The following is a 26,907-nucleotide window of genomic DNA, read 5'->3' as shown; positions in this document are numbered from 1 at the left end:
TATATTTGTCTACATTCCATATTATTTCTGATTCCAGTTTGTCATTGCAAATAAAACAGTAGCAGCTTTGATACTGGACTTTGCTACAAACACTTGTTCAAATATCTGTAATTCTCAAAGGTCTAACATCAAAGTTCATTCTTCCAGGCCAGAGAATTTCCAGGAAAGGTCAATTTCACAGTCTCAGGTGGCTGCTGTAAACTTTTTCTCCTCTGGAATCCTACTGCATTTGGTCCCACTGGTCCCAATACAGTACTTGGGTCCCAGGCTGCAACCTCTCTGCAGCTACGATACTCTTTTTGAGGAAGGAGGAAATTCAACCACCATTGTCCTGAAGTGACAAATATTCTAATGAAGAGAATTCAAGGCCTGCTTGGGGTGAAAAAACAGGAAGAGACACAGAATATAGTCATGATCTACCTAGTGAGAAATGGTGCAGAAGCTGTGCTGGAGGCCAATTGATTGATTGAAGTACATTCCGTGGCCTTCAAACAAACCTTTAATGCAATTGGTGTTGCTCTCCTCAACCTTTCATGTGATATGATTTCAGTTAGTACATAAAGTGTAAAAACACTCAAATAACCATGCAATCTGTTCCCAAATATATGTTAGATACCTCTTCTTACTAGATCACAACTTTATAAAGGGCTCAAGTAGGAATAACAACAATTTGTTCTGGTAGAGTAAAATTATACAAGGTCATCTAGCAGGAGCCTTTGCCAGTCACCAAGAGCCTGAAAAAACCCAGATAAAATACTACTAAGGGTTCACAAAGTAATACTGATGAATGCATGTACACAGAGGCTCTGGGATACTTACACTGATACGTAACAAGACACCCAGACTCCCAGAGTCTGATACAGATGCCTGAAGTGTAAGCACAGATTCCAGAGCATTTGCACAATGGCTACAATATGCTATGGCTCAACCAGGTAACAAGATTGCCACTTAAAAGAGAACAGGGATAAGAGGGTGGTTTCCCACAGAGCAGGGCTAAGTTTTTTTCTGTAATACAGCAACTTCATATCCAGCGATAAAAGAGAACTGTGTGTTCTCTCCATAGGAGATCAATGATTTTTCTGCAAGGCAGCAGGAAATAGGTTTTTTTGGGGGGCGGGGGGTGCTGAGGTACATAGCTTCCTTCTTAAGAGGTGCCCCTGACTGTGAACATCCTCTATTCATGAGATGGTGGTGGGGAGATGCATGTTTCTGAATAAATTCCAGTGAGACAGAACATGGACTCCTAGGGAAGCAAGAGATCATGGGGCAATCTTTCCAGGGCTAGTAAAATAATTTGTGCTGGACAGAGCGGTACCATGAAGAGCTCACTACAAGATGAAAGCGACAATCCAAGTCTAAAAACAGCAGCTCCCAGTAAGGTGGGTACAAAGAATGGTGCAGCATCCAGGATGAATTGTTTCCTGAACATCTATCTGATCTCAACAGGCAGTCTTAGCATAGTCAGTATACATAAGTAATACCTTGGTAGATACAATATGGTGGAGGAGCTTTTCATTTCCCATTAAACTGCAAAACATGATAAGGTTGAGGATGAGCAGCTGGGCTCATCTCTCTCAATAAGACAAGGAAATAGCTTCACTCAGACTGCCTACCGATATGTTTCTATTAGTTCATGTAGCTGACTCATCCTTGGAGTCTCACCAGATCCTGAGAATAACTGGCTATTATCCCATCTCCTTGGAAATCCCCTTTCCTTTCTCAGTTTAGTCACATAAATCCTGTGGGAGGACCTCCTCTAGTCATTTGCTTAACAGCACCCTGTCCTGTCCGGCCTTGTTCATAAGTCAAGATACTCTTCATTCTTCCACCAGTGTATAGATAGCTGCTGTGTACGGATTATTCTTTCTCTGGAGCAATGCAAGCAGTCTCTCCCCCCCCTTTTTTAATGCTACTAACACTGGCAGCTTGACAACAGCACAAAACAACATGTGGGAAGGAAGGTAGCCCTGCTGAGAAGGGAAAAGTTGTTTATTCAATTTGGAGTCTAACTCCTGACAGAGGCAGCTTCCTACAGTCCCCTACAAGCCCAGGCAGGAGTAAAGCTGACTAGACCCGATCTTCTGCTCTAGCCCATTTCACTCCTAAGGGGACATTTATTTTTTATAAGAACAAAATATTTTTTTCTCTCAGCACAAGCTATTTTGCTGCCTCAGGTGGAACAGCAGATACCCTCCAACCCCAACAAAGTGTGCAGTACCCAAGGCTGACCAAGTTATTTTTTCACCAGAGACACAAAATCCTACAATCACCTCTACTTGGCAGTCAAAATACAATAATAAATTAGAAGTAAAAATTAGCTGCAAATTCAGGACACCCAAAATCTGCTTTCTGATGAAGTATTCCCACTTAGCTTAATGGTAGAACAGGCTCTGAAAGAGTGTCATTTCCTTATAATGAACGTTGTTTCTTCAGAGGTCACATTAAAATGGGCATATTTAGTGTTTCTTCTGCTAAGAGGTTGCTTCAGCTTCCCCTAGACCACTTGAAATGCTACAAAGTCTGCAAAACTAGTTTGACCAGAAATCAGAAGAAGAGGGTATGTCATATAGGCAATGGTCACTCCAAAATGTTGCCTCCTGTTCTCTGAAAAGCTATTGCTTACCCTCAGCAAGTATACTCCCTGAAGACTTGACACAGTGGCCAAAGAGGTACTGGAGCTGCCGATGACAGCTGTAACTGAACTATGATGGCAAGGATCTGACTGACTGGGCAGCAGGATTAAGACCTTTAAATAAGTCTGCTTTACCCAATCTTGTTGTCCACTTCTTACTGACTGACTGCTGTTCCTCTAGCAGGCAGAAGGGAATACACTGGTATAGCATCCTATCCTTGTCACATCTACTGCTGCCTGTTCAACAAACAAGGGAAATGGCTGGCATTCAACATAATGAGTCTCCGTTTCTTGGCTCTCCTCCAGACCTGCCATGCAAATTCAAATCAGTCACTGTGAATGTCTGCAAAAGAATGACAGCAGAACTGTCCCCTTTACACAGCAGAAATCAGAGAATGCAAGTACTAAGGTTAGCTTAGATTAAAAGAATCCTGATGAAAGGAGGCAAACACAGACTGCTGCTGCTGGAGAACTGGATCTATGTAACAACAGTGGCAGAGGAGTGACTTGTCAGTAAGCAAGCTGCTCCCAATGGAAAGGCTCTGTGAAACTTCAAGGCTTGTATTTGCTTACATTTGAGAGAGAAGGGTTCAACCAATAGGAGTTGGCACTTCAACAGAAGTTGGTTGAAGAGAAGGCCATCGGATAACACCAGCTGTTGTCCTGGTGCAAGGATAATATCCCAAAGAGGTTCTAAATACCATGTCCAACATGACAACACAAGAAAAGGAAAACAAAAGCCCCCCCCCCCCCGTTCCTGGAGAAACAAGAAACATTTCACCGCTACACAATGCTGAAAGACACTCTTGCCTGGAATGGGGAAGAGCCCAGATTTCATGATAAAAGTCTCTTCCAGCTATATTCTGCCTCTGAAGAACAGCATTATTAGAGCCTTCTGCTAGCTACATGGGTTCTCTTGCTATTACTCTTCTAATCTTACAAACCCAAAACACAACAGCAGAGCCAGACTGTGGGAAGGATGCAGAAATAGGAGCACATTCTTACCACACTCTAAATCCAAGGTTCTCTGTACTACAATGAAGTTTATTTATTTATTTCCTAAAATGTATACAATGCTTGATTGTAGAAAAAAACCGCTAAACTGATTAAGTGGCAATTCCATTTTGCACCTGACTAAAAACAAGTTTTGAATTCTTCCATCGTGGACCTCCTAACACGTAAGAGGTAAAGAGAGGTTAAAGAAAAGAAAAGAATTCAGATTACCATGTTATTTATATGGTGTTTGTTCTGTCCTATGATAGTCTCAATATAAGACTCTTTCATCACAGAGCCATTAATGGCACAACCCTATAATGTTTACATAGAGATAAGTCTTATGATGTTTAGTGGTCCCAAGCAAGTGTACATAGGATCATGGCCTTATTGTGATAAAGTCTCTTAAGAATAATAGCAGCCAATAGAGAGAAAAATCTCCATTCAAGGAGCTCTATCATCCCCTCCCCCCATGAATTGTTAAACAGGCTACCCAAGGGCCAGCTACACATGATGTTAATCACATGGTTTAACATTCTGCATATCTCCTGCTCCAAAGATTGTAAATAGCAACCACAGGTCAGGATCAGGTGCATGGGGAGGAGGTTTAACCCTTTCCTTCCACACTGCAGTTCTGATACCTGCCCTCACCGGGGGGGGGGGGACAGCTATTTGGCATATGAGGGGAGTTCTCACTGCTGCCAACAGAAGCTTTCCTCCCATGCCAAACAGCAGCTGAGTGGGGGGTATTTTTGTTGGGACTGTAGCATAGGAGTTGAAAAAGGTGCAGGAAAGGGCAACTAAAATGATCAAGGAGCTAGAGAAACTGCCATATGAGAAAATATTACAGCATTTGGAGCTTTTGTTTCAAAAAAAGGGAGAAAAAGTGGGGAGATATTACGGAGGTGTATAAAATAATACATGGTGTAGAAAAAGGCAGGTTCCCATATATATTTGATCATCAAGCTGAATATGAAGCCCAGCTGCAGGATAATGATGTTCTTAAACATAAAACTGATAGGAAATTTAAAATAATTAAGGGACACAAATATGAAAAGACCACATGGTGTTACACAAAAGCAAACCAACAAAAACCAGACGCCTAACAATTTAGATATTTTGTTGCCTGCTGAAAACGTTTCTTTTATGACAATTGTTTTCAGAGGATTAATCTGATTCAGTGTAGGTCAATTGTTCTGTATTTTAGATTGTTTGAATACTTACACATTGCACACCATCCTGATATTTTCTTATGAGCCAGTGGTTTAGAAATACTTTTATAAGTATAATAAAAGTAAAACACTCAATTGGACTACAATTAAAACTGACCCAACAGGATGTGGTGAGAAGATGAGGACTGAGAAGCAGACCAGGCTAATATGAAAAGGTAGAAACTGCCTCAGGACTTAAGCATCTCAGGGAATGGGCTCAAGTTATTCAGCATCATCCCATCCTTATACTTCACTGGAAGCACTGCTGAAAAACTGTGCACACTTCTAGGAGAAGTGCTAACCCTGATTCCAGTTTATCAACTTCTATGCAAAAGTACTGCCTCATACAAAGGATGCTGGGAAGAGTTTGATGTATGTGCTGTAAAAAACACAAGGCAGTATCTACAAGCAACAACCACAGTGTGCTGCTGAAACACAAGTTGATAAAAGCAAGCAAGTTGATAAAAGTAGTGTTGCTTTCTCTGTGAAACAGAAAGGCTTTCCCCTTCATATACTACAGCAATACAAATGTCTCACTTACAGCCAGCCCAGCATTCAAATGCACTTTCCCCAGTCATACATATGCCAAGCATAAGGAAGTGCAGCCATTGCACATGTAAACCCATACTAGATTTAAACAAAACTACTGAAGATTAATTGCATGGTACTAGGAGAGAGGGATCAGCTGTGTAAAAAGTGCAGTATGGTTCTACATTCTCACACTCAGCAAACCAAAGTACCTTCCAAATAGTAAAAACCTAATCTGAGATTTAGGGTCTGCATCCTTGACAAATTACAAAATGTAATTTGTAATTATAGCTTGCCATTTTTTTGGCATTAAACAGCCGCTGCCAAAAAGAATGGCAAAAATGTTGTGATTCATTTTCTTTGTACTTGCAGAGGCTGAACTAACAGGTGTCCAGAAGAGAAGTACAGCACACGAGTGCAGGTTTGTAGCTGATTTGGAAGAGGATAAAGGGAATCTCTTCAACTATGTAATCTTAATGATAAGCCTTCTCTGCTCTGAAACTATACAAATTAAAAAGTGTGCCTAAAGGTGCAATCCTAAAGTACACTGATTAGGAAGCAGTCTCACAGAACTCAATGGAGGTTAGCTTCTTAAAAAACTTATTTAGGAAGCAGTACATGTCAGCCTGTAGTGAAAAATCAGGATTTAAACTGCATAGTGAAGCAGCTGCGTGGCCATGTTGCATACCCAACATCAGCCCGATTTGCCATTAACTTATAGTAGATGAGGGTAACTGAAATTTGTTTCCAGCACTGTTAGATCTCATATATTTGCTCCACTGTTTAAAAGACTAGTGGCTTTGGCACATATTCAGAAGTTGGATAATTTATTAAAGGGCTAGGTTAGAGAACAGCAGGGTTTATCTATACACTATGTGTCTCAGTATCCCTGCACTATAGTCCTAGATCAGGACAGTCATATCTGTGTATGTTAAACTGTCTGGAACAGAAATCTTTATCATTATTTATCTATCCATTTGATTGGAGCATGATACAAAACTGAATTCGGTTTTCCACAGAATGCTAGATGGTTAGAGCGTGGTGCTAATAATGCCAAGGTTACAGGTTTGATCTCTGTATGGGACGGCTGCATATTCCTGCACTGCAAGGAGTTGGGCTAGATGATCCTCAGGGTCCCTTCCAATGCTACAATTCTATGATAGTCTCAAACACTAAATAATATTGCCTCCAAAATGTAACCAGAGTTAACAGGGAATGATGGAAGTCAGTGGTGGCAGAAACGAGTAGTTCCTGAGAGCCAAGTAACGTTATCCCTTATCCACCCATGGAATCATTGAGGAATGTCCCATCACTTACTAACCTCATTACAAAATGCCAGAAAAGCTCCAAAAACGGTTGCTACTTTTTGCCTACTTATCAGGCTACACTGATCGAGCTCCAACCTTATATTCCCAGTGCAAATAAAGCATAATTAAGAACACAGCAGAAACTTAAGGTACCATCCATATTTCCTCCAGCTTCTTCCATACACATGCCTTTTCCAAACAATTCTTACAGAAAACAGACTGACCTGTAAAATATAAAGGCAACTCTGAAGCAGGGGGCCAAAGTGTTTGGTTCTTAGACAGTGGCTATTCAGGATTTCAACTCTTTGGAGAGACTGATCTGTGCCGAGGCATCCTCACACCCCCTGCTCCAACCGTGGTCCTCTTAGCTTCGTTACCTTCCTCCCAGCCTTATTCTACTTGAAAAAAACCATGCAAATAGTTCTACCGTCGCAACATCTACCATGAGCAGAGTTAAAACGCTTCCAACCAAGCAAAAGAGGCTGCTTAGAAATAGGCACCAGATAGTGGTAAAGAAGCCAGCCGCTTGCATTCTCACCTTCCACCCCTCTCCCAAACATCTGCAGATTCCCTGCAAAAAACACCACTTTACCCAATCCCACAGGTAAGCAGTTGCCCATGTAGCAAAGCACCAAGCAAACCTACACTTTTGTCTCTTGCTTCTGCCCAAATGAGTTTAGATAACACTTTTCCTCAGTACCAGTCACTTTGCTCCAGGCACTTCCTAACAATTCCCCACAGCAGCTACAGCATGACAACCAGTGAAATGCTGAAATATTATTGGGGAGCTCCCCACCTCCAATTAGAATTTCAGTGGCACCCGTCTTGATTTTTTTTTTCTTCCAGCCTCTCTGTCAAAGATGGCTCTAACCCTAATGGAAGAGTTGTTCCAGCAAAGAGTTTCCCTATTAGGGTTACACACAGAGAGGGAATCCCAAAACAACAGGCTATGTACAGACAGATTAGCATTCTCTCCATCACAGAGATGAAGTGTAAATAATTCCTGAGGATGGCCATCCTCTAATCTGTGTGCCAAATTTCAGTCACCCTCTTGCCTTGGAATGAGCTCTACAAAGCAGTAGCTGTTATGTACATGATCTCAGCTCCCTTTCCTTGGAGAGTGCTCATCAAAGTGTCTGAAGAGCCCTAGGACAGACAGGCTGGGATGTCCTTAGGCTGACTCGCCAGCAGCACTGGAACCTGTAACTTTCTTCTTGGGACGGGCTTTGACAGTCTTTTGTGGGGGCTGGAAAGCAAGAGGAGAGAAGTAACATGAAACTAGTTGCAGGACAAGGCTTAAAAAAAGAAAGAGCTTGATGAAATTTTTGCTGAGACCTCACATCATTCACTGAGCTCCTGCTTCCAGAACAAAAGGAACTGATTGCTATTCAGTTTTAAGCCCTCTTACTTCTGTAATTCTATTAATGAATCAATTCAATTAGTAACCTCAGAATAAGAAAAACGTCTGGTACAGTAGCACTAACAGAAAATGACAAAAATAAAATAAAACAAACCTATAAAGCAGTCAGCAGAGGGCACTCAAATAAAATAGGTTATTCACCTACACAGCCATTTCCTGGCTCTTTACCAGCTCCTTCAAAACTATTTCCAGAAACAGAATCTGCAATCATACTGAATAACCAGTATCATTTCAGCTACTCTTGAAGGCATGCCCAGATGTGTAGGAAACCTTTGATTCAGATACAACCCAAAACTTCATGAAGGAAGCCAGCCACAGCCAATTCCTGCCACCCAATGATATATCATCAGCTGTAATCTAGCTGGGGGCCAGGACAGCTAAAGCACTCTACACTAAATGACCTGATGTGCTGCATGTGGCCAGCAACACCACCACCAAATTTCAATTAATGTCAAATATGTGAAACTTTTTAGCTCTTTAACAAGGGGTGCTTCCAGATAAAGGTTTATTGTGAAACTGGTGCTGTCCGTGCACACAAGTATTTTTGCACAGTCCACAGGAGACTTGTCATCATCAAAATGCCAGCCTATGCTTTTTGACATTTAATCCAAATTCCCTCTTAATGTGAAATATATATGGAAGCTCATTAGTGCATTTTTGGTTGGGCCTTTCCCCCTAAAAATAGTAATTTAATTTTGATTTTTACAAACAAAATGAAAATTGATATCCCCATATAGTTGTGTATATACCCAGAGCAGAAAAGGTTACTGAAGGACAAGGGAGCACTTATTGAAGGGAGAGGCCAGAAAACCACAGCATGGAAACATTTCTTCAAGGTGTGGTATGGACCTGATACAGTGGAATTCCTACGAAAAATCTAAGATTAAAAACTGGATGCGTGGACATGTGCACAAACTGCGCACACAGAAAATCTTATTTGAGCCACTTGTTTGCAACATAAAGCCATACTATATAATATATTTTGGCACTGGAAAAATCAAGAAGTGGAGCCCAAACAAAAACAGCTGATGGAATGTCTGCAGGCTGTGCCCCTAATGTCAGCAGCAGATCATGCAAAAACTCATAAAACTGGATGCATCCTGAGTGCCAAGTAAGATGTGGCAGTAGCACATTCATGTTTATTCATTCATGTGCCTATGCATTCACAAATGAAGCAGGGGAGTCCAACTTTAACATCAAAAGGGAGTACATAAGAGAAGGAAGTTGAATCTCCCCTCCTTTGCCTTTCCTTCCCATGTTCCAACACCCCAAGCCCTTTCTCAAAGCTAAGCCAACTTCCAGTACTGCAAGAGGGGAGTGGGGACAATAGAGCATGGGAAGGTAAGCAAATGAACGAAGAAGTATTCAGCTTGTCATGCACATTCTCATTTTAAAATGTTAAAAATGAGACACTATCCACTCTCTGCTTGGCATAGCAATGGTGCAAATGAACAAGTTGCATCTGCCATCACATCTACTTTCAGCCCTTAGTAATGCCTTAAATTCTTACTAAAGAGGCATTTAAATTATTGACAGAATAGGAATGTGAAGCAACAGGAGGAATTCAACACCACACTCTTCTGATTGTTCTGCTACTGCAAACATTTCAGCCTGCCAAACAGAATGATCCCTCTTTCCTTCCCGTGAGCAGTTCTGGGTGTTCTCCTGATCCCCTCCGGGCCAATTTGGGGGGATGCAGGGGAGAAAGCCCTTTTGTACAAGCTGAAGTTCTTGTGCAGGCTTCTGCTGATGGGACCCATTAGTTGAATCCTGTCCAATACTTCAAAATGTAGTAAACTGCTGCTTGCCTTCTATCACTGTGCCATTGAGAGCGTGCTCACTTATGGCTTATGTGTGTGGTACGGAAGCTGTACTACCCAGGACAGGATGGGGCTGTGCAGAGTTGTTAAGGCAACAGAGAGCATTGTTGGCTGCCCACTCTCCACTTTAGAGCAGATTTATGCCACAAGGTGCCATAGGAAGGCACTGGACATAATAAAAGATCCATCACATCCTGGTCACTGTCTCTTCGAGCTCCTGCCATCGGGACGGAGATACAGGACGATGAAGACAAGAATGAGCCGTCTTAAGAACAGCTTCTTCTCCAGAGCCATCTCGGCCCTGAATGGGAAGCCTGGACTTTGAAAGTCATCTAATCTTCCTTGCTGTACTATACTGTATTGTTTTATGGAGCAGTCAAGTAATTTCGTTGTCCCCGAGAGGGGGCAATGACAATAAAGATGATATTATTATTATTATTATTATTATTATTATTATTATTATTATTATTATAAAAGTTATCTGGCAGGCAAGCAAAGCACACTTGCAAGGGAGGGGCAGCTATTAAAAGAGATTATGTGCCAGGCTGAAGCACACAAGTTATATATGAGGCAGGATCCAGCTGCAAGCTTTCCAAACAATTACATCCAGCTCACCTCAGTCTTTGTCACTTTTTTTGGAGCTTTTAGGCTCTGGGTCCGTTTGGGAACTTTGTCTCCTGTATCGTCATCTGATGGGTCTGTTCTGGCATCAGACTGGGCCCCATTATGTCTTTGAGACAGAGTCATCTCTTCCGATGAGGAATAACAGGATGCACCTGAGGAGAAAACCAAAAACAGAGATGCCCGTTATTTTTTAATATGGAGGAGGAGCAGAAAATGAAAATGCCATCTCTGATGCCAAGGTTCTTGAAAGAAAGGAGAAAATAAATAATACTAATACTAAGGTGACTAATAATTTATTACACACACACACTTGTGCCCCACCCATCTGACTGGGTTGACCCAGCCACTGTGGGCAGCTTCCAACAGAATATAACAGAACACAGTGAAACATCAGACATTGAAAACTTCCCAAAAAGGGGAGCCTTCAGATGTCTATGGAAAGTTGTGGAGAATCAAACTGTCAAGGTGACAAAAGACTCGGCGTCTTTAAATAACTCTTTGAATCACTTTATTTGGATTCACCCCCCCCTTAAACAAAAGCAACAGGAGTTTGTTTCCTCCCCCAATCCAGACCAGTGTGGATTGGTGGTGTGCAGTGCAAAGTGAAGAAGGGGTGCCTAGGTGCAGAGGAGATCAAACCCTTCCTTTGCACACATCCTCTCCCCTCCCCCAGTCTATCTTCTAGCTAGGATCACTGGTTGAATGAAAATTACGCAGAGGTATAGAAGATAAAGATAAAAGAAGTTGTTTTGTGTATGTGAACACAGAAACCTCCTTTTATGCTTCCACGCCTTGCTTTATATATTACTGGAAAATACCCACATTTAAAAATACGGGCCTGCTGCTGTCATGAGTAGTGTGGCCCAAACTATAATATCTTGCTGCTGGGAAAATGTGAATTCTTTCTTTAAGCAGCATGTCTATTGCAATTGTGAGTACTGCATGAAGTTAGATGCTTCAATATTTGCCCCAAGCCCACAACTCTTAGACATCTGCCCTCATTAAATAATATGAATGGATTGCTGTTAACCTGAATCATCAACAGTTTCAAGATGACCAGTAGCAGAAGTACGCATGCGTGGCTCAGGGCTCCGTAAATGCACAGTGTCATCATCCCGAATCAAAGTCAAGTCCTGCATGCTGAAACTCCGTAGTTTTTCAGACAAAACTCCTTGGCCCTTTAAGACACAATTTCTAGTTGTAACTATTCACATGAGTTGAACCATTCAGAACACGTAAGAGGACATACTAGAACAGCTTCCAATGGAAAAGAACACACAACAGAAGTTAGATGAGAGGGACACAGCTTGGGTCAGGTAATAATAATAATAATAATAATAATAATAATAATAATTTTTATATCCCCCCCTCCCCAGCCAAAACCGGGCTCAGAGCAGCTAACATCAAATGTGTAACACATTAACATAAAATCAGGCAATCAGTTAAAATACATTCTAAAATCAGATCAGGGTCAGAATAAAATCCAATCAGATGGCAAGCTGCAGATGAGTTTGTCTCATGTCTAACTTGAAAGAACAACTTAGCAGACAGCATAGAGGTGGGGAAGTGGAATAGAGTTATGACACCAAAAGTCCAACAGAAGGGAACAGGGTTGATATGGCACATAGGTATATAAGGAGTTACCTTTGCAGCTGCAGTAACTGCTGCATTGGCTGCCAAATTTAATCCTCGCTTGCCAACTCGCATCATAGTTTCATAACTCTTGTCACGGGCCTGGCTGATATACTCATCGATTTCCTAGGATTTAATTGGTGGGGAAGGCCACATTAAAAAATTATTTGCATAGCTATAGCCCTCAAGAATGATACATACTCACACAAAAGCTTTTAGGAGGAAGTTTTTTGGGGAAGGGCTGAAGCTTAGTAGTAGAGCATCTGCTTTGAATACTGAATTGCTTAGGGTTTAATTCTCAGTACCTCCAGGAAGGGCTGGGAATGTTGCCTGTCTGAAACCCTGGCGAGGGCTGCTAGTCAGTGTACACAATACTTGGCTAAATGGACTTATAGTCCAACTAGGTATAAGGCAAGGTCCAAGTCCATAGGGTTTGAACAACAAAACAGAACAGAAGTTCTCAAAGTCATCATAATGTTTTACTTTTGTTAATTATAAAACCTTTCAAACTTTCTCTGATGACTAAGTAAATCTTTCCAGAGGTTAGCTTGCATGGTGGAATGAGAAAAAGAATCACCTATGGATCATCAATGCACACAACAGAACAAATGCAGCTGCACTAATTAACAATACACTAGATTACAGAGTACAAAAATAGTTCAGCAGGACCAGGTAACAGAAAAACCAACACCTCTCATTTTGAGAATCATGTACTTAGAAGTACCCATCACATCTTAACACAGGCAACCCAGGTAAGAGGGGAAGAAAAACATGCTTAAACAATTATTCATATGGAAGAATATATCTTTAAGTAAGACTAAGATCAAGCAGTAACTTGTCTTTATGGAACAGAAGAGAGGAATTTCACAAACTAGTTCTGGCAGCAATGAAGCATAATTCTAAAAGCCAGTTTTAAAGTATCATGACATAACAGTAAATGTTGACTTCAATGTCAAGATCAATGTCAACATGTTGACTACCAGTAAATGTTAAATAGGACATTTCTGGATTTTTTTCTAGAAAGCTTTTTGGAAAATTTCTTATGCAATTTTGGGTAATTAGCAATAGAAAACCTTGTTTGCATTGGAAATTTTCTAGGACATACAGAAAATTTATCTAATTTAGCATGTTTATTTTATATGCATTTAGTAAACAAAACTAAAAACTTGGAAACTTCTAAGTCTGTCTAATGCTATGTTGACATTCATTCACTGATATTAATCACCTTATAAAATGGAATTTTCCCCTCCACTGCCATTCCAAAAAACACACAGGAAGAAATTCTTACACCACTGGTTCAATGACTTACATACATCAGAGGCTGAGCTAAACTCATCTGGATTATGAGTCTGGTGAAGATTTTGCCACTGATTGATTTGCATTTTAGTCTATTGAAATGGAGAGATTTTTTTGTCTATCCAACCTGGAGAGAATGTAGCCCTGACAGACTATAAATGCATGGGCTAGTTATTGTTAAAGGTGGCTGCTATCAAATCATTCTATCTACAGAAACAATTGAATTGTATGGACTTTGGAACTCACTGTTCACCTGTAGGCATAAACATAGCTAGCAGGTCAATAAGCAAAAATAGCTGCACTTGTCATGTCTAGTCTGATCCTAAAACAGCCACATTTTATGAAAGATTAACCAATTAACTATAAGAGAAATTTCAGGACTATTTTTCTTGGTTTTAACACCAGTGGGGGGGATCTCTTCCAAGACTGGGTGGAATCAAGACCCTCATCAGTTTGTTAGAAGTATTGAGAGTGTGACCTCTCCTATTTATTAGAATACAGATACTGTATTGGCCCGAATATAAGCCGCACCTTTAAAATTGGGGGGGGGGGGAGAGAGACAATACTCGGGCCATTTCCTGGGGGGAGCCGCACCGCTTTGCTGTGAGGTCATGAAAATAAGCTGCACTTTAACTTTTCACTGTTGGAATTTGGGGGGAAAGTGTGGTTTATATTCAGGCCAATACAGTATACCATGACCATCTGGCTCATACTCCTTTTTTTTAGAGCACAAGAGCATACTAATATCCAGTGAGAACTTGAATGATTAGCCACTCAAGAGAAGAGACACAGGTTCACAGCAAAAAAAAACCTGTGTCCTGCTATTGTGAAATCTGATCCGCAGGAGAAAAATGGGAAGCATGTACTCTTAGTTCTTAAATGAGAAATGAACATCAAGGCTCATGTAATTGTTGTATTGTGTTTCATTGTGCCAAATTCAGCGTTGTGCCAATTTCAGTCTTTCTCAACATTAGCAGCATCAAGGAGAAAACAAATTACACATATACCAAAACTTTGCCACAGAAAGAAAGCTACTTCCTGGGGTCAATTTTCTTAAATCTCTTGTACTAGAAGACCTCCCACACTTCAGACACACATGACAAAAATATCCACTCGTGGTATTCCACACTCAGCAATTGAATCCTTTCTTGATTTTGTATTCTGTATCACAACTATGATGACCTAGCAAGCCAAGTGCAAAAGTCATTGTTGACTCCAGCAGGTGGATGATCAAGGGGAAAGAGAAACAAAGGTTGCAGCTTTTGGAACTTTTTAGTTTCGAGAAAAGGCAAGAAAGAGGTGACACAATAGAAATTTAAAGTTATGCATGCCATAGAGAAAGTGGCTAGAGAAAAGTTTTCCCCCTCTTTCATAACACTAGAACTCATATCCAGTGAAGCTGAATGTTGGAAGATTCAGGACAGATAAAAGAAAGTACTAATTCACACAGTGCCTAGTGAAACCATGTAACTCGCTCCCACAGCAGGCAGTGATGGCCACCAAGTTGAGTGGCTTTTAAATTTATGGAGGATAAAGTTAACAATGTCTACTAGCCATGATGGCTATGCTCTGCCTCTACAGTTAGAGGCAGTAATGCTTCTAACATCAAGTTGCTGGAAACTCCAAGAGGCGAGAGTGCTCTTTTCTTCAGCCCCTGCTTCAGTTTCCCACACACATCTTGTTGGTCACTATGAGAACAGGATGCTAGACTAGATGGCCCATTGGCCTGATCCAGCAGGCTCTTCTAATGTCCTTATGGGTTCAAACTAGTGTTATTTAGTGGGAAATTCACCATATCCACATTTTCCAATGTCTGATACTGACTGTCCTAGTCAGTCCCATGCTTGGAACAGATTTAACATTTACCGTATTTTTTGCTCTATAAGACTCACCTTTTCCCTTCTAAAAAGTAAGGGGAAATGTGTGTGCGTCTTATGGAGTGAATGCAGGCTGTGCAGCTATCCCAGAAGCCAGAACAGCAAGAGGAATTGCTGCTTTCACTGTGCAGCGATCCCTCTTGCTGTTCTGGCTTCTGAGATTCAGAATATATATTGTTTTCTTGTTTTCCTCCTCCAAAAACTAGGTGCGTCTTGTGGTCTGGTGCGTCTTATAGAGTGAAAAATACGGTAGTTAAAAATATAAAACTTTGAAATTCTGCTATGCTCATGCTCTGGATCTCTTTAGAAATATAGAAGTCCGAATTTCAAGAAGGAATGTGAAGCAGTATGAAAAAGCAGCACCAGTCTGAGAAGCCAGTCAGTGCCAGAGGAAGCTTAACTAAATGTATGCATAAAGACATTGTGATTGAATACAATGCTTTGTGCTCCATCCCCAAAAACATAGAGGTGTACAGTGCTTTTCAAGAAATACAGACTGGGAGAATGTTTGTGTTAATATACCTTTGCCTTACATGGATCCATGGGATCCCTATCAAATACAGGGAGAATTAGCTTAATCATTTCACAATTATCAGACCTGTTTATTTTGTGAATAACAGTCATCATTTAAACATACATGTGCTATCATAACTGACACAAGGCAGATATACTAATACTGTTACAAAAAGTATGGTAAGAAGCAGTCCTCAGACAGAGCCAGCCAGCCTTTGACCTGTTAATTCCAAGGGACTGCCTAGCTCTCTTTTGCAACACTGAGGGATTAGCAGAGAAAGGATTAAATATAGTTCATGTGATTTAAAGCTGCATATAGAACTTGTTTCCTTGTGCAGTACATTCTTTTTTAGCATTACGACCATGTATCCATAATTTTTCTGAATCTTGAGACACTTCTGCCTGAAATCCTAACCCCTTCTTGCACCAACATCATGAAGCCAACTATAAAATCCAGAAATCCAGGAAAACATTACATATTAGATAGCATAGCAGAATGGATTGTATAGCAAGTGCTCTGAGTCTCCCAAAGTGTTGCCCAGCACTAACATATAGTGGTGGAAAGGAAGGAAATTCAATATTCCAGTGAATGCTACTCCCAGAAGACTGAAATATTACTCAAAAAAATTCTGTCGTAAGGTAAAAATGCATACGGCACTTACAAGTTGATGGAGACTGTCACCCCTTATCAGCAGGCTCAAACTAAATGAATGACCATGCCTATACTTTGCCCTGTGCTAGAACTACATGAGATAAAGGAGAGTAATTATGCATCTACCAGTAATCACAGTGTAGACTACAAAGAGTAAAGGTAGTTTCTCTTCTGGTTATAGCCCCTGCCCTGCAACAAATGTTGTTCCAAAGAGTCCCTCAAACTCTCCATGCATGGCCCTTTGGCTCACAGTTAGGAGCCATGAACTCTACTCTAAAGCTACGTTATTCAGGTTAGAGCTAACAAATTCTCATCAGGTTACAAACTAGGAATTCACTATTGCTCTGTAAAAGCAGCAGTTGCCACACATCTATTATGAGCAGGCATAAGCATGATTTATATCAAGCACAGACAGAGCTAATACCAGTATCTTTTCTGCAATCTATCATGATCTCATGTCACTAAACTTCCAGCATTTATATGTAGGGCAATCTGAAGGAAGTACCTTCTCCTTATTGGAGAGCGTTGGGTGAACAAACTTCCTGTAGAGAACGCTGGAGCCCTTGGTGTAAGGAGAGAGCAGCCAGATCACAAATGCGATTTTCAGCTCGAAATAAAAGGGAAACCTGAGAGAAATGGAAAAGCTAGAATCAAGCTCAGGTTAGAGATGAACAAAGACTGACAGTCCAGAGAGCAGCAAAGATGAGATAAGCAGACGGAAGAAGAGAGAAGCTACAGATGGAACAGAATCAACATGACAAGGCCAGCTATTGAACAGGCCACACATACCCTTTACGGGTTGTATCTTCTTGAAGTCTCTTTTTAAGTTTTCACCATAGCCTTGATAAGTCCATATCCAAAGTTATCCTCAACCCTGCAAACAGAGTTATGTCCCAGCAGTTGCACTACTCAAGTATTTGTGAAGAGAGTCATTGGGAAGAGAGTAACATTGGGATGTTCCATCAGGACTGGCCCTCTGCCTGGGAATGACTGATGTTTCCAACCCAGCAATTACCCCCTTCATTTTAGACTTCTGGACAAAGTGGCAGCTAGGAGTTTTGAACACAGATACTGCAGGATTAGGACATCATCTCTGTCCTCAGTACTAGTCAGGACAAATAAATCAGCACAATACAGCTCCATGTTTGCCTAACAGGGATTTACACTGTTGAGAACAAATCTTTGGAAATTTGTTAGCAAAGCACAAGACATGCAATAGTGTCAGAACCTAACATTTAATCAGAACTAGAATCACAATATTCAAAGATTACTCTACAACTATCCCTATAGTTTCCATTAGGTTTCAGCTTCTCTCCCTCACACTCCACAAATCAGATTCGTAAAACTAGAATCCCATTCTTCATTCATTTTTTGCTCTCTAGAGCAGAGGTTGGCAACCTTAATCAGAGGATGGGCCGGAGCATGTGTGCACGCACACTCTACCGGGTCAGAGGAGTGCCTGTGCACACACACTATTTCCGGTGCTCTCCCGACCCGGAAGTGCGCCGGAAATAGTGTGGGTGCATGCACACAGGCACTTCTCCATCCCACACGAGTGCGCACACGCTATTTCCGGTGCACATCCAGGTCGGAGGAGCACCCATGCGCATGCGCCATCAACCCAGAAGTCAGTCCCTGCGCCGCACCACGCTGGTAAGGCGGAGGGCGGCAGGGGTCACCATGGGCTGGTTAGACAAGCCTCGTGGGCTGCTAGCTGCCCATGGGCCTTAGGTTGCTGACCCCTGCTCTAGAAGACCCTATATCTTTTTTTTCCTAGGTTGGGAGGACAAGCAAAACAACTACACATTTTTGCCAACAACACAACTTTCAGTCATTGTGTATATGGTTTACTACAGAACATTCAAATAATAAACCTGAACAACACTATGTTTGTTTTTCTCAAGAACAGGATAACTACAGGGAAGCTGAATATCTTACCAAATTGGCTCACAGCAACCAATTCTAGATGGATAACTGAAAAAGAATTGAAGTATCCAGTAGTCCCCCCCGCTTACTTCCTAAGTGTGGCAGGGTACTTACCAAGAGAGAATGATGTCTGTGAGTGTCTCTGCTGTGGTGAAGAAAGCAAACACAATCCAATACATCATCCATTTGACCTGCAAGACAGCCAGCACCATTACATATCATTTGAAAGCTGCAACCTACTTAAAACAAATTCCTGACTGATGCCAAATCTTGTCATTTTGAAGCAGTTAATTATAATTATACCCATGCCCAAATGTCAGCAATTCTGGGTTTCAAACAGTTGGTCTCTCTTTTCAACAGTGTCTAGTAGCAGAGACATCAAGGTAAGTTCCAAAAACAGAAATTCTGCTTTAAGGTTTGCCCGCCAATAATTTTCAGACACCTATAACTTTTCACCACACTTAAGTCTTATCATTACTTGGCCATGTGTACAGCCTTCTCGTTAATTCAAATGACCTGGAATTTTTGCACTTTCGTGAACAATTTGTGCAGATCTAAGATATACATAGTTCAACGGTCCTGTTCACAGTGTAATGCACATTTCTCCTGCACTGACGCCATCAAGGAACCTGGGCAGTTGTAACAGATTCTGAACAACCATCCCTCTTTACCAGATTGCGCTAACCTCACAAAGGAATTAAAACCTTGCACATCCTATTTACAACTGGTGCTTGAGAATAGAGACCTTGTTTGCACATCATGGTGATGACTTATCATGCAGAATTGTATTACTCCTACTTCACTCTTCTTGACTCATGCAAGCAACAAACAAACAAACAAACAAACAACAACTCCTAGCTTTCCATTGTGTCTGAACCATACATTGTGCTTTGTTTAACTCCAACGAGCCACAGTTTGTAACTAAGGTTTGTTCATGGCTTACTGATCATGGTTTAATAGAATAGAACAAACCATGATTAAACACTCATCTAAATATAATGGTTTGTATAATGTGCCAGGAGGAGCAAAACAGCCCTGCTTGGCATGTTCATGGTAAATTATTAACTATAGTTTACCACAATGTGTGACCTGGCCAGTCTTTCATGTCTGATTTTCCTATCCCTTGTTCTCCTGCTTTGGTCATGCTGTGCACAAGTCTGATCTTCACTAGGAAGTCTTAACCATTTCCAGGATGAGAGACAACACAGGAAACTGAGAGATACATTTTATGAGTAAATAATGTTGCTACCCACAAATCAACAATTCTCAGCAAAAAAAAGTTGAGGGTGACCAGAACAACCTAATTATAAGATGGACTACCAATATCAAAGCAGATTACAAGGATAATAGTCGAAACAAAAATTTTTTTTCCTTCCAGTAGCACCTTAAAGACCAACTAAGTTAGTTCTTGGTATGAGCTTATAAACAATGCAATGTATCCCCACACCAAAAAGGAGGAGTTGACCTTTAGAACAGCATGTCAATTTTGCTACAGTAAAGTTTAATACTATTACGAATATTTTGGCAGCCAAGGTTATGCCCTCATCTGTCTGAACAATTTAACGAGCCTGTTCCACACTAGAAAGAGAAGCTGGCTCCCCCTGCTGTTCCTTAACTACAAGGCATTATGTAAAAAAATATTGCCACTGAAATTGGTGTTGGCTTTCAACATATGGCTAGAAGAAGCTCCTGAAAAGCAGCTTGTTCTTAAACAGTAACTTTGAACTTGCAATTCCTTCCAAATACCTGGGTGACTCACACTTCTATACTACGATGAAATCTGAAAGTGTCCATTTTTAGCCACTTCACTCTGTATTATGGTTATGAACAATATTTATTTTTAGATTTCATACCGTCTACCCTTTATTAATTAGGGTTGCCCATGCCATATTCCCCAAAGTGAAAATCCAGATGGAGTTGTTGAGCCTTTTATAGGAACATTTTAAAAAATAAAAACAGCCCAAATTTACCATACATCCAGGTTTTCCCCGACATTTTGCCAATTTAGCAAAAATATGCCTGGATGCCATTTTTCTGAGCAATTCCCAGATGTGTCCAGGAAAGCCCAGACATTTGGCATCCCTATTACTAATCTTTTGAAAAATATTTTTTGATGCTCTTGTTTTATTCTTACTAAAGCTTGAGGATATCCAAACAGCCTTTTCCCACTGACACTAACATGTATTTTCAGCTAATACCAACTAATGCCAGAGACACCAAATCCAAGTATAGCTGCTATTTTAAAGTACTTTCCTTCGAATTGTGTTCCTCAGCATTCTTCATATTATCAGGGGTTCCTCAACAAAATGATCAGTAATGGCAGACAAAGTAAAAAAACAGCTTGCTTGCTGTTAACAAATTTGCCTTTCAGTGCACAGCTACACAGAAGTGATGGCGTATTTTAGGGTACATACAACTCATGCAGGACAATGGTCAAGATTATTTGCTCTCCGTGTAGCCCCTCAATAACTGACCATGCAACCTTGAACAGGGGTGAGCAAGGGAGACTGGGATTTAGTAGCGGTTGGGGAAGGGCTGCCAACTTATAGTAATAGTTACAACAAAAATTATTTACTTGGGACCAAGGCTGTTCGAATCCCTGAACTTGTATTTGCAGGTCATCACTGTGCATGAATCATGGAACACAGCAGAGAGCCAAATTTTCTCCCTAATGGGTCTGGGAAACTTAAGGCAATGAAACAACATGAGCAACAACTGGAATGACAATAGCGGGAGACTCATGACAAATGTGATCACACAGGCTAGAGCTCACTTTCATCACCCTGGTGGTGATGGCAGCAAATAAGTCAGACTTTTCTGCCACCATTGAATCTACTCAGTTGTCCAATGAAACTCTTCTAGTGATCAATGTTTGGCCTTAAAGGCGGGGGAGGACCACTCAACTATTTCACTGTGATCCGTTCACTGAACACTTCACAGAAAAAAACTACTCACATCCATTCCAAATTGGGTATCATAGTTAGGGCAGAGCCAGATGTACCTTTCACACCTCCAGTTATTTTGGATACATGTGCAATCCATGGATGTGGGAAGAAATCTTGGAGGAGTGAGGCCTACCACATGTATGTTCAACTTTTGCCCTCCCTAACTAATAAAAGCCCCGCTGGGGTTTCTGGGCCCCAGAGCCCAGGCTGGCCTTGCTGCCGTGTCCCGGGCCCTCTTGCTGAATGACTGTTTGGCCGGCGCTTGCTCGGCACACTCCCTGGAGGCAGGCAGGCAAGGGGCTGTGAGATGTAGAGAAAGGTTACAAAGCCTATATGCTATGCTCACTATGGGATTCTGTAATATCTGCTACATTAAAACAATCAATAGTGAGATCTCTGCTGAAGAATCTCACCATGGGTCTCTGAAACAGAAGGCTTATGTTAAACCTCCCTTTTTTGCCAAAGTGGTGGAGCAAACATAAGTTGCTGGATCCGACAGTCTCCATTCTAGTCTAGTACCCCATTTCTAACAATGTTCTGCCAGGTGCTACTTGAAGGCCCACAAACAGCGCATGAAGGCAATAGTCCTTCTATGTCATTTGATTCCAAGCAACTGATATTCAGACACATGAATGTTCCATTTAGTTATCATGGCTAGCAGCCAAGGGCACTCACTTGCCCCCCACATTGCGGAGGTGCATCATGTGAGGCATCATGTTACATGGCATGTGACGTGTCCCGCCCACTGTGATGCCATCGCTTGTGTGCCGGGTGGGGAATGGGGAACGTGGTTGGCCTCCTCCTCCCTGCACAACATTGGTCAGGGAGGAGGAGGCAGAGTGGGGCCGCCAGGCTCCCCGCTCAGCCTCCTCATCCCCACATGACATCAGCAGGGTTTCACGACATAGGTGGGGTGGAGGTAGCAGAGCAGGCCACTGGATTTGGGGGGAGCCCAGCCCCCTTCTTGAAAAACTGGGGGGCTGAAGACTGCTCGGCCCCCACCACAGTGCATTTGCTAATAGCCACCGATTTATTTTCCTTCAGGAATTTGTCTAATGCTTTAAAAAGCCATCTAACTCAAATATTCTGCAAAACTAGAACACAAACCAAAGAGGGTTTTTTTTTCTTAAACTGCTTCAGAAGCATTCCTAGTATGCATTTTCAAATGCAATCAATATGTTAATTTCCCCACAACTGAACTTTAGTAACAAAGTCATAGAAGTTAAAAAAGAAATTTTCTTCATTTCATAATTGAATCACAGAGCAACAAAATGTGGTAAATAAGTAAATGAAGCAGCATTGCCCCTTGGACTAAATTCACTCCCTCTTGAATTATTTTCAACTATATATATCTTGCCCATTTAACAACTATGCATACGTACATCATTTTGCTTGAGCTGCACTGTATCCTAAATTCATTATGGTAGGATTTTCACAAGTAATGGGTAAGGATGGTCTTTGGTCCCACATTTTAAAAGGAAGGGCCTACGTTTTAAAAACAAATAATCCATTCTGGATTTAAAATGCCTCTTTGCTGCTTTCAGTTTTACAATAACTTTCCGAAGAAGCACATCCCATACTAAGAAGAATTCTTAGTATTACTCTTGAAAATGCCACAGTATTCTAGATAGCAATGTCAGGGAAACTGCAGCAAATAGAAAGTGGCAATAAGAAACACTTGCATTTTCACAAATGACACTAAAATGACACTTTTCACACTTTGTGCAAACACGCAAGTGATAGAAGCATAGTTTGTAATGTGCAAAAATGTGCAACCATCTGGTTTAAATTGACTAAAAGCCATGCAGAAAGTGGATTTTGCCATTTATGAAGCACATGCTACAGACTAGGCAAGTGGGCTGCACTAGCTGTAACCTTTACTGCAGAATAAAGCAAAGAGGTAATGCAAATTAGTTGGAGCTGTGGTGAAGTGACATCACGGATATGTAGGTGCTAAAAAAAGTATTTAAGTCAATTGTGAAGACACCTCAGGAATTTTCACATTTGAAGTTTCTGTCACTTGGTGCTTAAATGGGTCTATAATGTAATTTTTAAACCGAAACTGAGCACAATGGGTATTTCAGCTCTATTCCACCATTATTTACTCAAATAAGGCAGAAAATGCTCAGATGAACTATTCAGTGTTGTGTAACACAGGTGACATGGACTGTAGCATCGTTTTGCAGTACAATTCCAATTTCCTGCTTGAACAAGCTATGTCGCTAGTATCTTCACACCACCAGGAGACAAGCTACAGTAAGGGTTGGTGTTAAACCAAGCGTATGGTTAATTGCCTCACACTTACATATTCCTTCACATTTTTCGTCTTCACAGCTTTGTAAGAGGAGTATGCTGGGTACAAGGTGCCGAAAACCAGCCTGGAACAAGAGGTTGTTGTTATTATTATTTAAACAGAAAAGAGAAAGGAAGAAGAAAAACCTCATGAGATTATTCATTCAGCTTAGAGTCGGCTCCAGGCCGGAGAAGCCCCGGTCCCTGCTAGCCCGCCAACCCACCCTCTTCCCCCCTTCCGCTGCCAGCGCAGAGAAGGCCTAGCGCAGCCGCTGCAAGGCTGGCAGAACGTCAGAGGCGCTGGGCGCCCTACCTGCAGCCCTCAGGTGGTGGCGCCCAGTGGCCATTAAACGGACAGCAGCTTAATAAGCGGGGGGGGGGAGCCCCGCGGTGTCCAGGCGACGCCCCTGGGCTCGCTCTTGTCACCTGTCAGGGTCAGGGCTAAGCTGGGCGGGGTGGCAGAAGGGGCCGGGGGGGGGGGACGTCCACCTCAGGAGCCCCCGAGAGCCAGAGGAGTGGAGGAGCCGAGAAAAGGGCTGGGCGCAGCGGGCACCACCGGGCGGGGTGGGATTCGGGAGAGCCGCCCGTCCAGACGACCCCCGTCCCCATCTTCTTCCCGTTGCCTAGCAACGGGCGAGGAGGGCCTCCCCGTCGTCGTCGTCCCCCTCCTCCTGCCGCCGCCGTCGCCGCGCGCTTACACCACCAGTCGGGAGATGATCCAGGACACCATGGCGAGGCCGAGGCTCCTCCGGGGGCCGGCGGGGACTGGCGAGCTGGCTTTCGGCAGCGGCACCAGCGAGGAAAGGAGAGAGCGCTGTTAAAGGGCAGGTTCCTGCAGCAAGCGCGGCCCCGCCCAGGCTCCTTAAAGGGGAGGAGCCAGCGGCGCCTGTCGGAGGGAAAAAGAGCAGCGGGCGCATGGCGGTGGGCTCGTCGTCAGTGCGGCGGTTGCTGCTGCTGCTGCTGGGCCTTCGCGTCATCTCTCCGTGGCAGAGCAGCAGGTCCGGCGCCTCCGCCAGGCCCCGCGTCAAGCGACACGCTCCCCGCCCTAGAAGGCAGAGCCAGCCCCGCAATAGCGCTCGTCTCTGGACCAGCGCTTTAGAGGGCTTGCAGCGCAGTCCTTGCCACGCCTCCTCAGAAGTAAGTCCTGTTGAGTTCAGCGCGGCTTACTCTCGGGGAAACGGGGTTCAGGTGGCAGCCCGCCTGCTTGTTTTGCAACGCCGCAACTGGAATAGGCAGCCTCAGGCCCCAGCCAGCCAGTTGCGTCTTTCAAATATTCGTGTGCAAGAAGAGCCGCCGGGTTTATTATAATAAACCGTTAAAGGGCAAGGCCGGGAAATAACCGAAAGGCTCCCCCCGCCATAGAAGTAGACAATGGATATTGGTGTGGGTGGGGGGCTCTCTTGCAGGTGCTGTTCGATTTGACGGAGTTATCCATCGCGAATCCCTAAAATCCTTGGGGTTTTGTTCAGGACCGGGCTGAGGATGCGGAGGAAACACCAGTCTGGGCCTCTGCCAACAGCTCTCATCGGTGTCTCAGGCAGCAGCTACCCCATGCTTATCAGGTGGCCCTCTCCCCAAAGGCCCTGGAAAGGGGCACTCAAGGTGTTTTTGCAGCCCTGCTTCCTTCCAGAAAGCAAGCAAAACTCCATCTTTCTCACCCAATCCCCTCAGCGTTTCCATCAGAATTGAGATTGAATACCTCTTGTAGTTTGTTAGATCATGTAATTAAATCAAATTATCTTAAACTGGCTTGTTCTTCCGTTTCCAGTATTTAAGACACATCCCACTGTTCTAGTGAGTCTTTTTTAAACCCCCTTAATAAACAAAGCACTACAACGAATAAGATACCAGTTTAAAAGATAACCCTATTTTGTTTTCTTTTGTTTTACAATTTTCTGACATCCAAGAAAGTTAAAATGTACATGCGTTCTCAGTGGCCTTGCCATTCTTCTTAAAATGTTTTTAGCATATATATTTAATGATATATATTTAATGGATAATTGGTGAAAGCGTAAAAAAGGAAAAGGCTCACTGGAGTCTGTGCTTTTCAAATGTTCTACCACCACCTCAGATGTAAGGTTGTGTCGGATATATCTTGGTCAGTCAATCACTCTGTTTTGCCATGTACTAAAAAATGATACTGAAACCTTTACTACTTTTAACTGGCTCCCCAGTGGCTGAATAAGCCATAAGAAAGAAGGGGACTTCCGGGTTAGCGCCATCAGCTAATGGCGGATTCCCTCCGAGCTCCGGAGGGAATCAGCTCCGCAGGATCCGGGTCTTGCCGCTGCGGCGACGCGGGGACCCTCAGAAATCACAGGCGCTGAAGCCTGTGAACCTGGTGACTTGGCGGGCACCATTTGCGCCCCCCGACCCGCGAAGGAGCCTTTTTAAAGGCTTCAGAACGGGGAACGGGGTGAACGGCGCGGTGCTGAGAGTCGACTGCTTCCCCTGTGGAGTGAAGCCGCATGCCATGGTCGGAGAGCACTGACTTCTTCTTGTGAACAATTGGACTCTAAAAGCAACAACCCGTGAGTAATACGGAAATTGGATTTGTAAAGGAAAAAATTTTTTTGAATTAGGCACGATCAGGGAAGGCGCAAACAGGAAGTCCATCTCCCCGTCTTATAAATAATCTAAAGCAAGGACTAGCTAACTAAGGTCGAGAGAATTTCTTCTTCTTTATTGGGTAAAAGACATTAATTTCACGATTTGGCAGTATAAGTAATTTCACTGGAGGTAAGAGCTAATTTTGAGAGCTGAAGTGCCACCCCCCTGGACCCGGGAGTGATCCGCGAGAGAGCCTGTTGAGGAGATATAGAAGAGTTTGACAGCTGTCAAATTAGCTGTCAAGAAGGAAAAAGAGAACTTTGTTTCTGCTGTCTCTGCTGGATATATTTGCTATAATTTGGTTATATTTTGTTGAAAACAAGGAAGAACTGATACAAACTAACTTGATTTTTGGATTTGAACTGGAAGGAAGATAAAGTAACCAAAATCCCTCTAGAGGGGATTTTGGGACATTACAAGAATGGCTGAAGGAGGAAAAATTCAAGCTAAATTGGACAGAGTGTTTCTTCTCTTGGGAAAGTTACAAGGCCAAATTGATGTTTTGGCTACAAATGTTGCAACTCTGGACTTAACAGTAAACAAATTCATTGAATTTGATAAGGACTTGACTCATGAAGTCCATGCAGCTGGACAAGAAGAGAAACTTGAAAGATTTGAGAGTGTGGAGA

The 26,907-nt window shown here is 42.5% G+C and overlaps 1 protein-coding gene across 5 annotated transcripts; it reads right to left on the bottom strand.

Moving 5' to 3' along the window:
- REEP2 (receptor accessory protein 2) lies at window positions 1-24,660 on the bottom strand. Of its 5 annotated transcripts, none has more exons than XR_008328969.1 (8): window positions 24,367-24,660; window positions 23,682-23,754; window positions 18,546-18,622; window positions 12,180-12,293; window positions 11,566-11,713; window positions 10,527-10,687; window positions 7,765-7,917; window positions 1-369 (listed from the first exon to the last, which is right to left on the bottom strand). XR_008328969.1 is itself a non-coding variant. In XM_053377325.1 (8 exons), the coding sequence occupies exons 1-8, from the start codon at window positions 24,396-24,398 to the stop codon at window positions 7,843-7,845; spliced, it is 801 nt and encodes a 266-aa protein (XP_053233300.1). In that variant the 5' UTR covers window positions 24,399-24,499; the 3' UTR covers window positions 5,674-7,842. The 5 variants fall into 5 exon arrangements, 3 of the variants coding, with proteins under 3 accessions (XP_053233300.1, XP_053233301.1, XP_053233298.1); XR_008328968.1 differs by lacking the exon at window positions 1-369 and adding an exon at window positions 5,674-6,895; XM_053377325.1 differs by lacking the exon at window positions 1-369 and adding an exon at window positions 17,011-17,131 and having other exon boundaries at window positions 5,674-7,917; window positions 24,367-24,499.
- Between the last annotated feature and the right edge of the window lie 2,247 nt (window positions 24,661-26,907).

Source organism: Podarcis raffonei, chromosome 2 (assembly GCF_027172205.1).
Source record: "Podarcis raffonei isolate rPodRaf1 chromosome 2, rPodRaf1.pri, whole genome shotgun sequence".
NCBI lineage: Eukaryota > Metazoa > Chordata > Lepidosauria > Squamata > Lacertidae > Podarcis > Podarcis raffonei.
The sequence above is the reverse complement of the archived record's forward strand: the minus strand, read 5'-3'. Positions and strand labels throughout refer to the sequence as shown.

Excerpts from the sequence above, each read along its gene's own strand:
- REEP2 (XM_053377323.1), bottom strand. The coding sequence starts at position 24,645 with ATGACGCGAAGGCCCAGCAGCAGCAGCAGCAACCGCCGCACTGACGAC. Across the intron at positions 23,755-24,366 it reads ATCATCTCCCGACTGGTGGT|GCTGGTTTTCGGCACCTTGT; the intron begins GTAAGCGCGCGG and ends CTCTTGTTCCAG. Across the intron at positions 12,294-18,545 it reads ACAGACATCATTCTCTCTTG|GAAATCGATGAGTATATCAG; the intron begins GTAAGTACCCTG and ends ATTAAATCCTAG.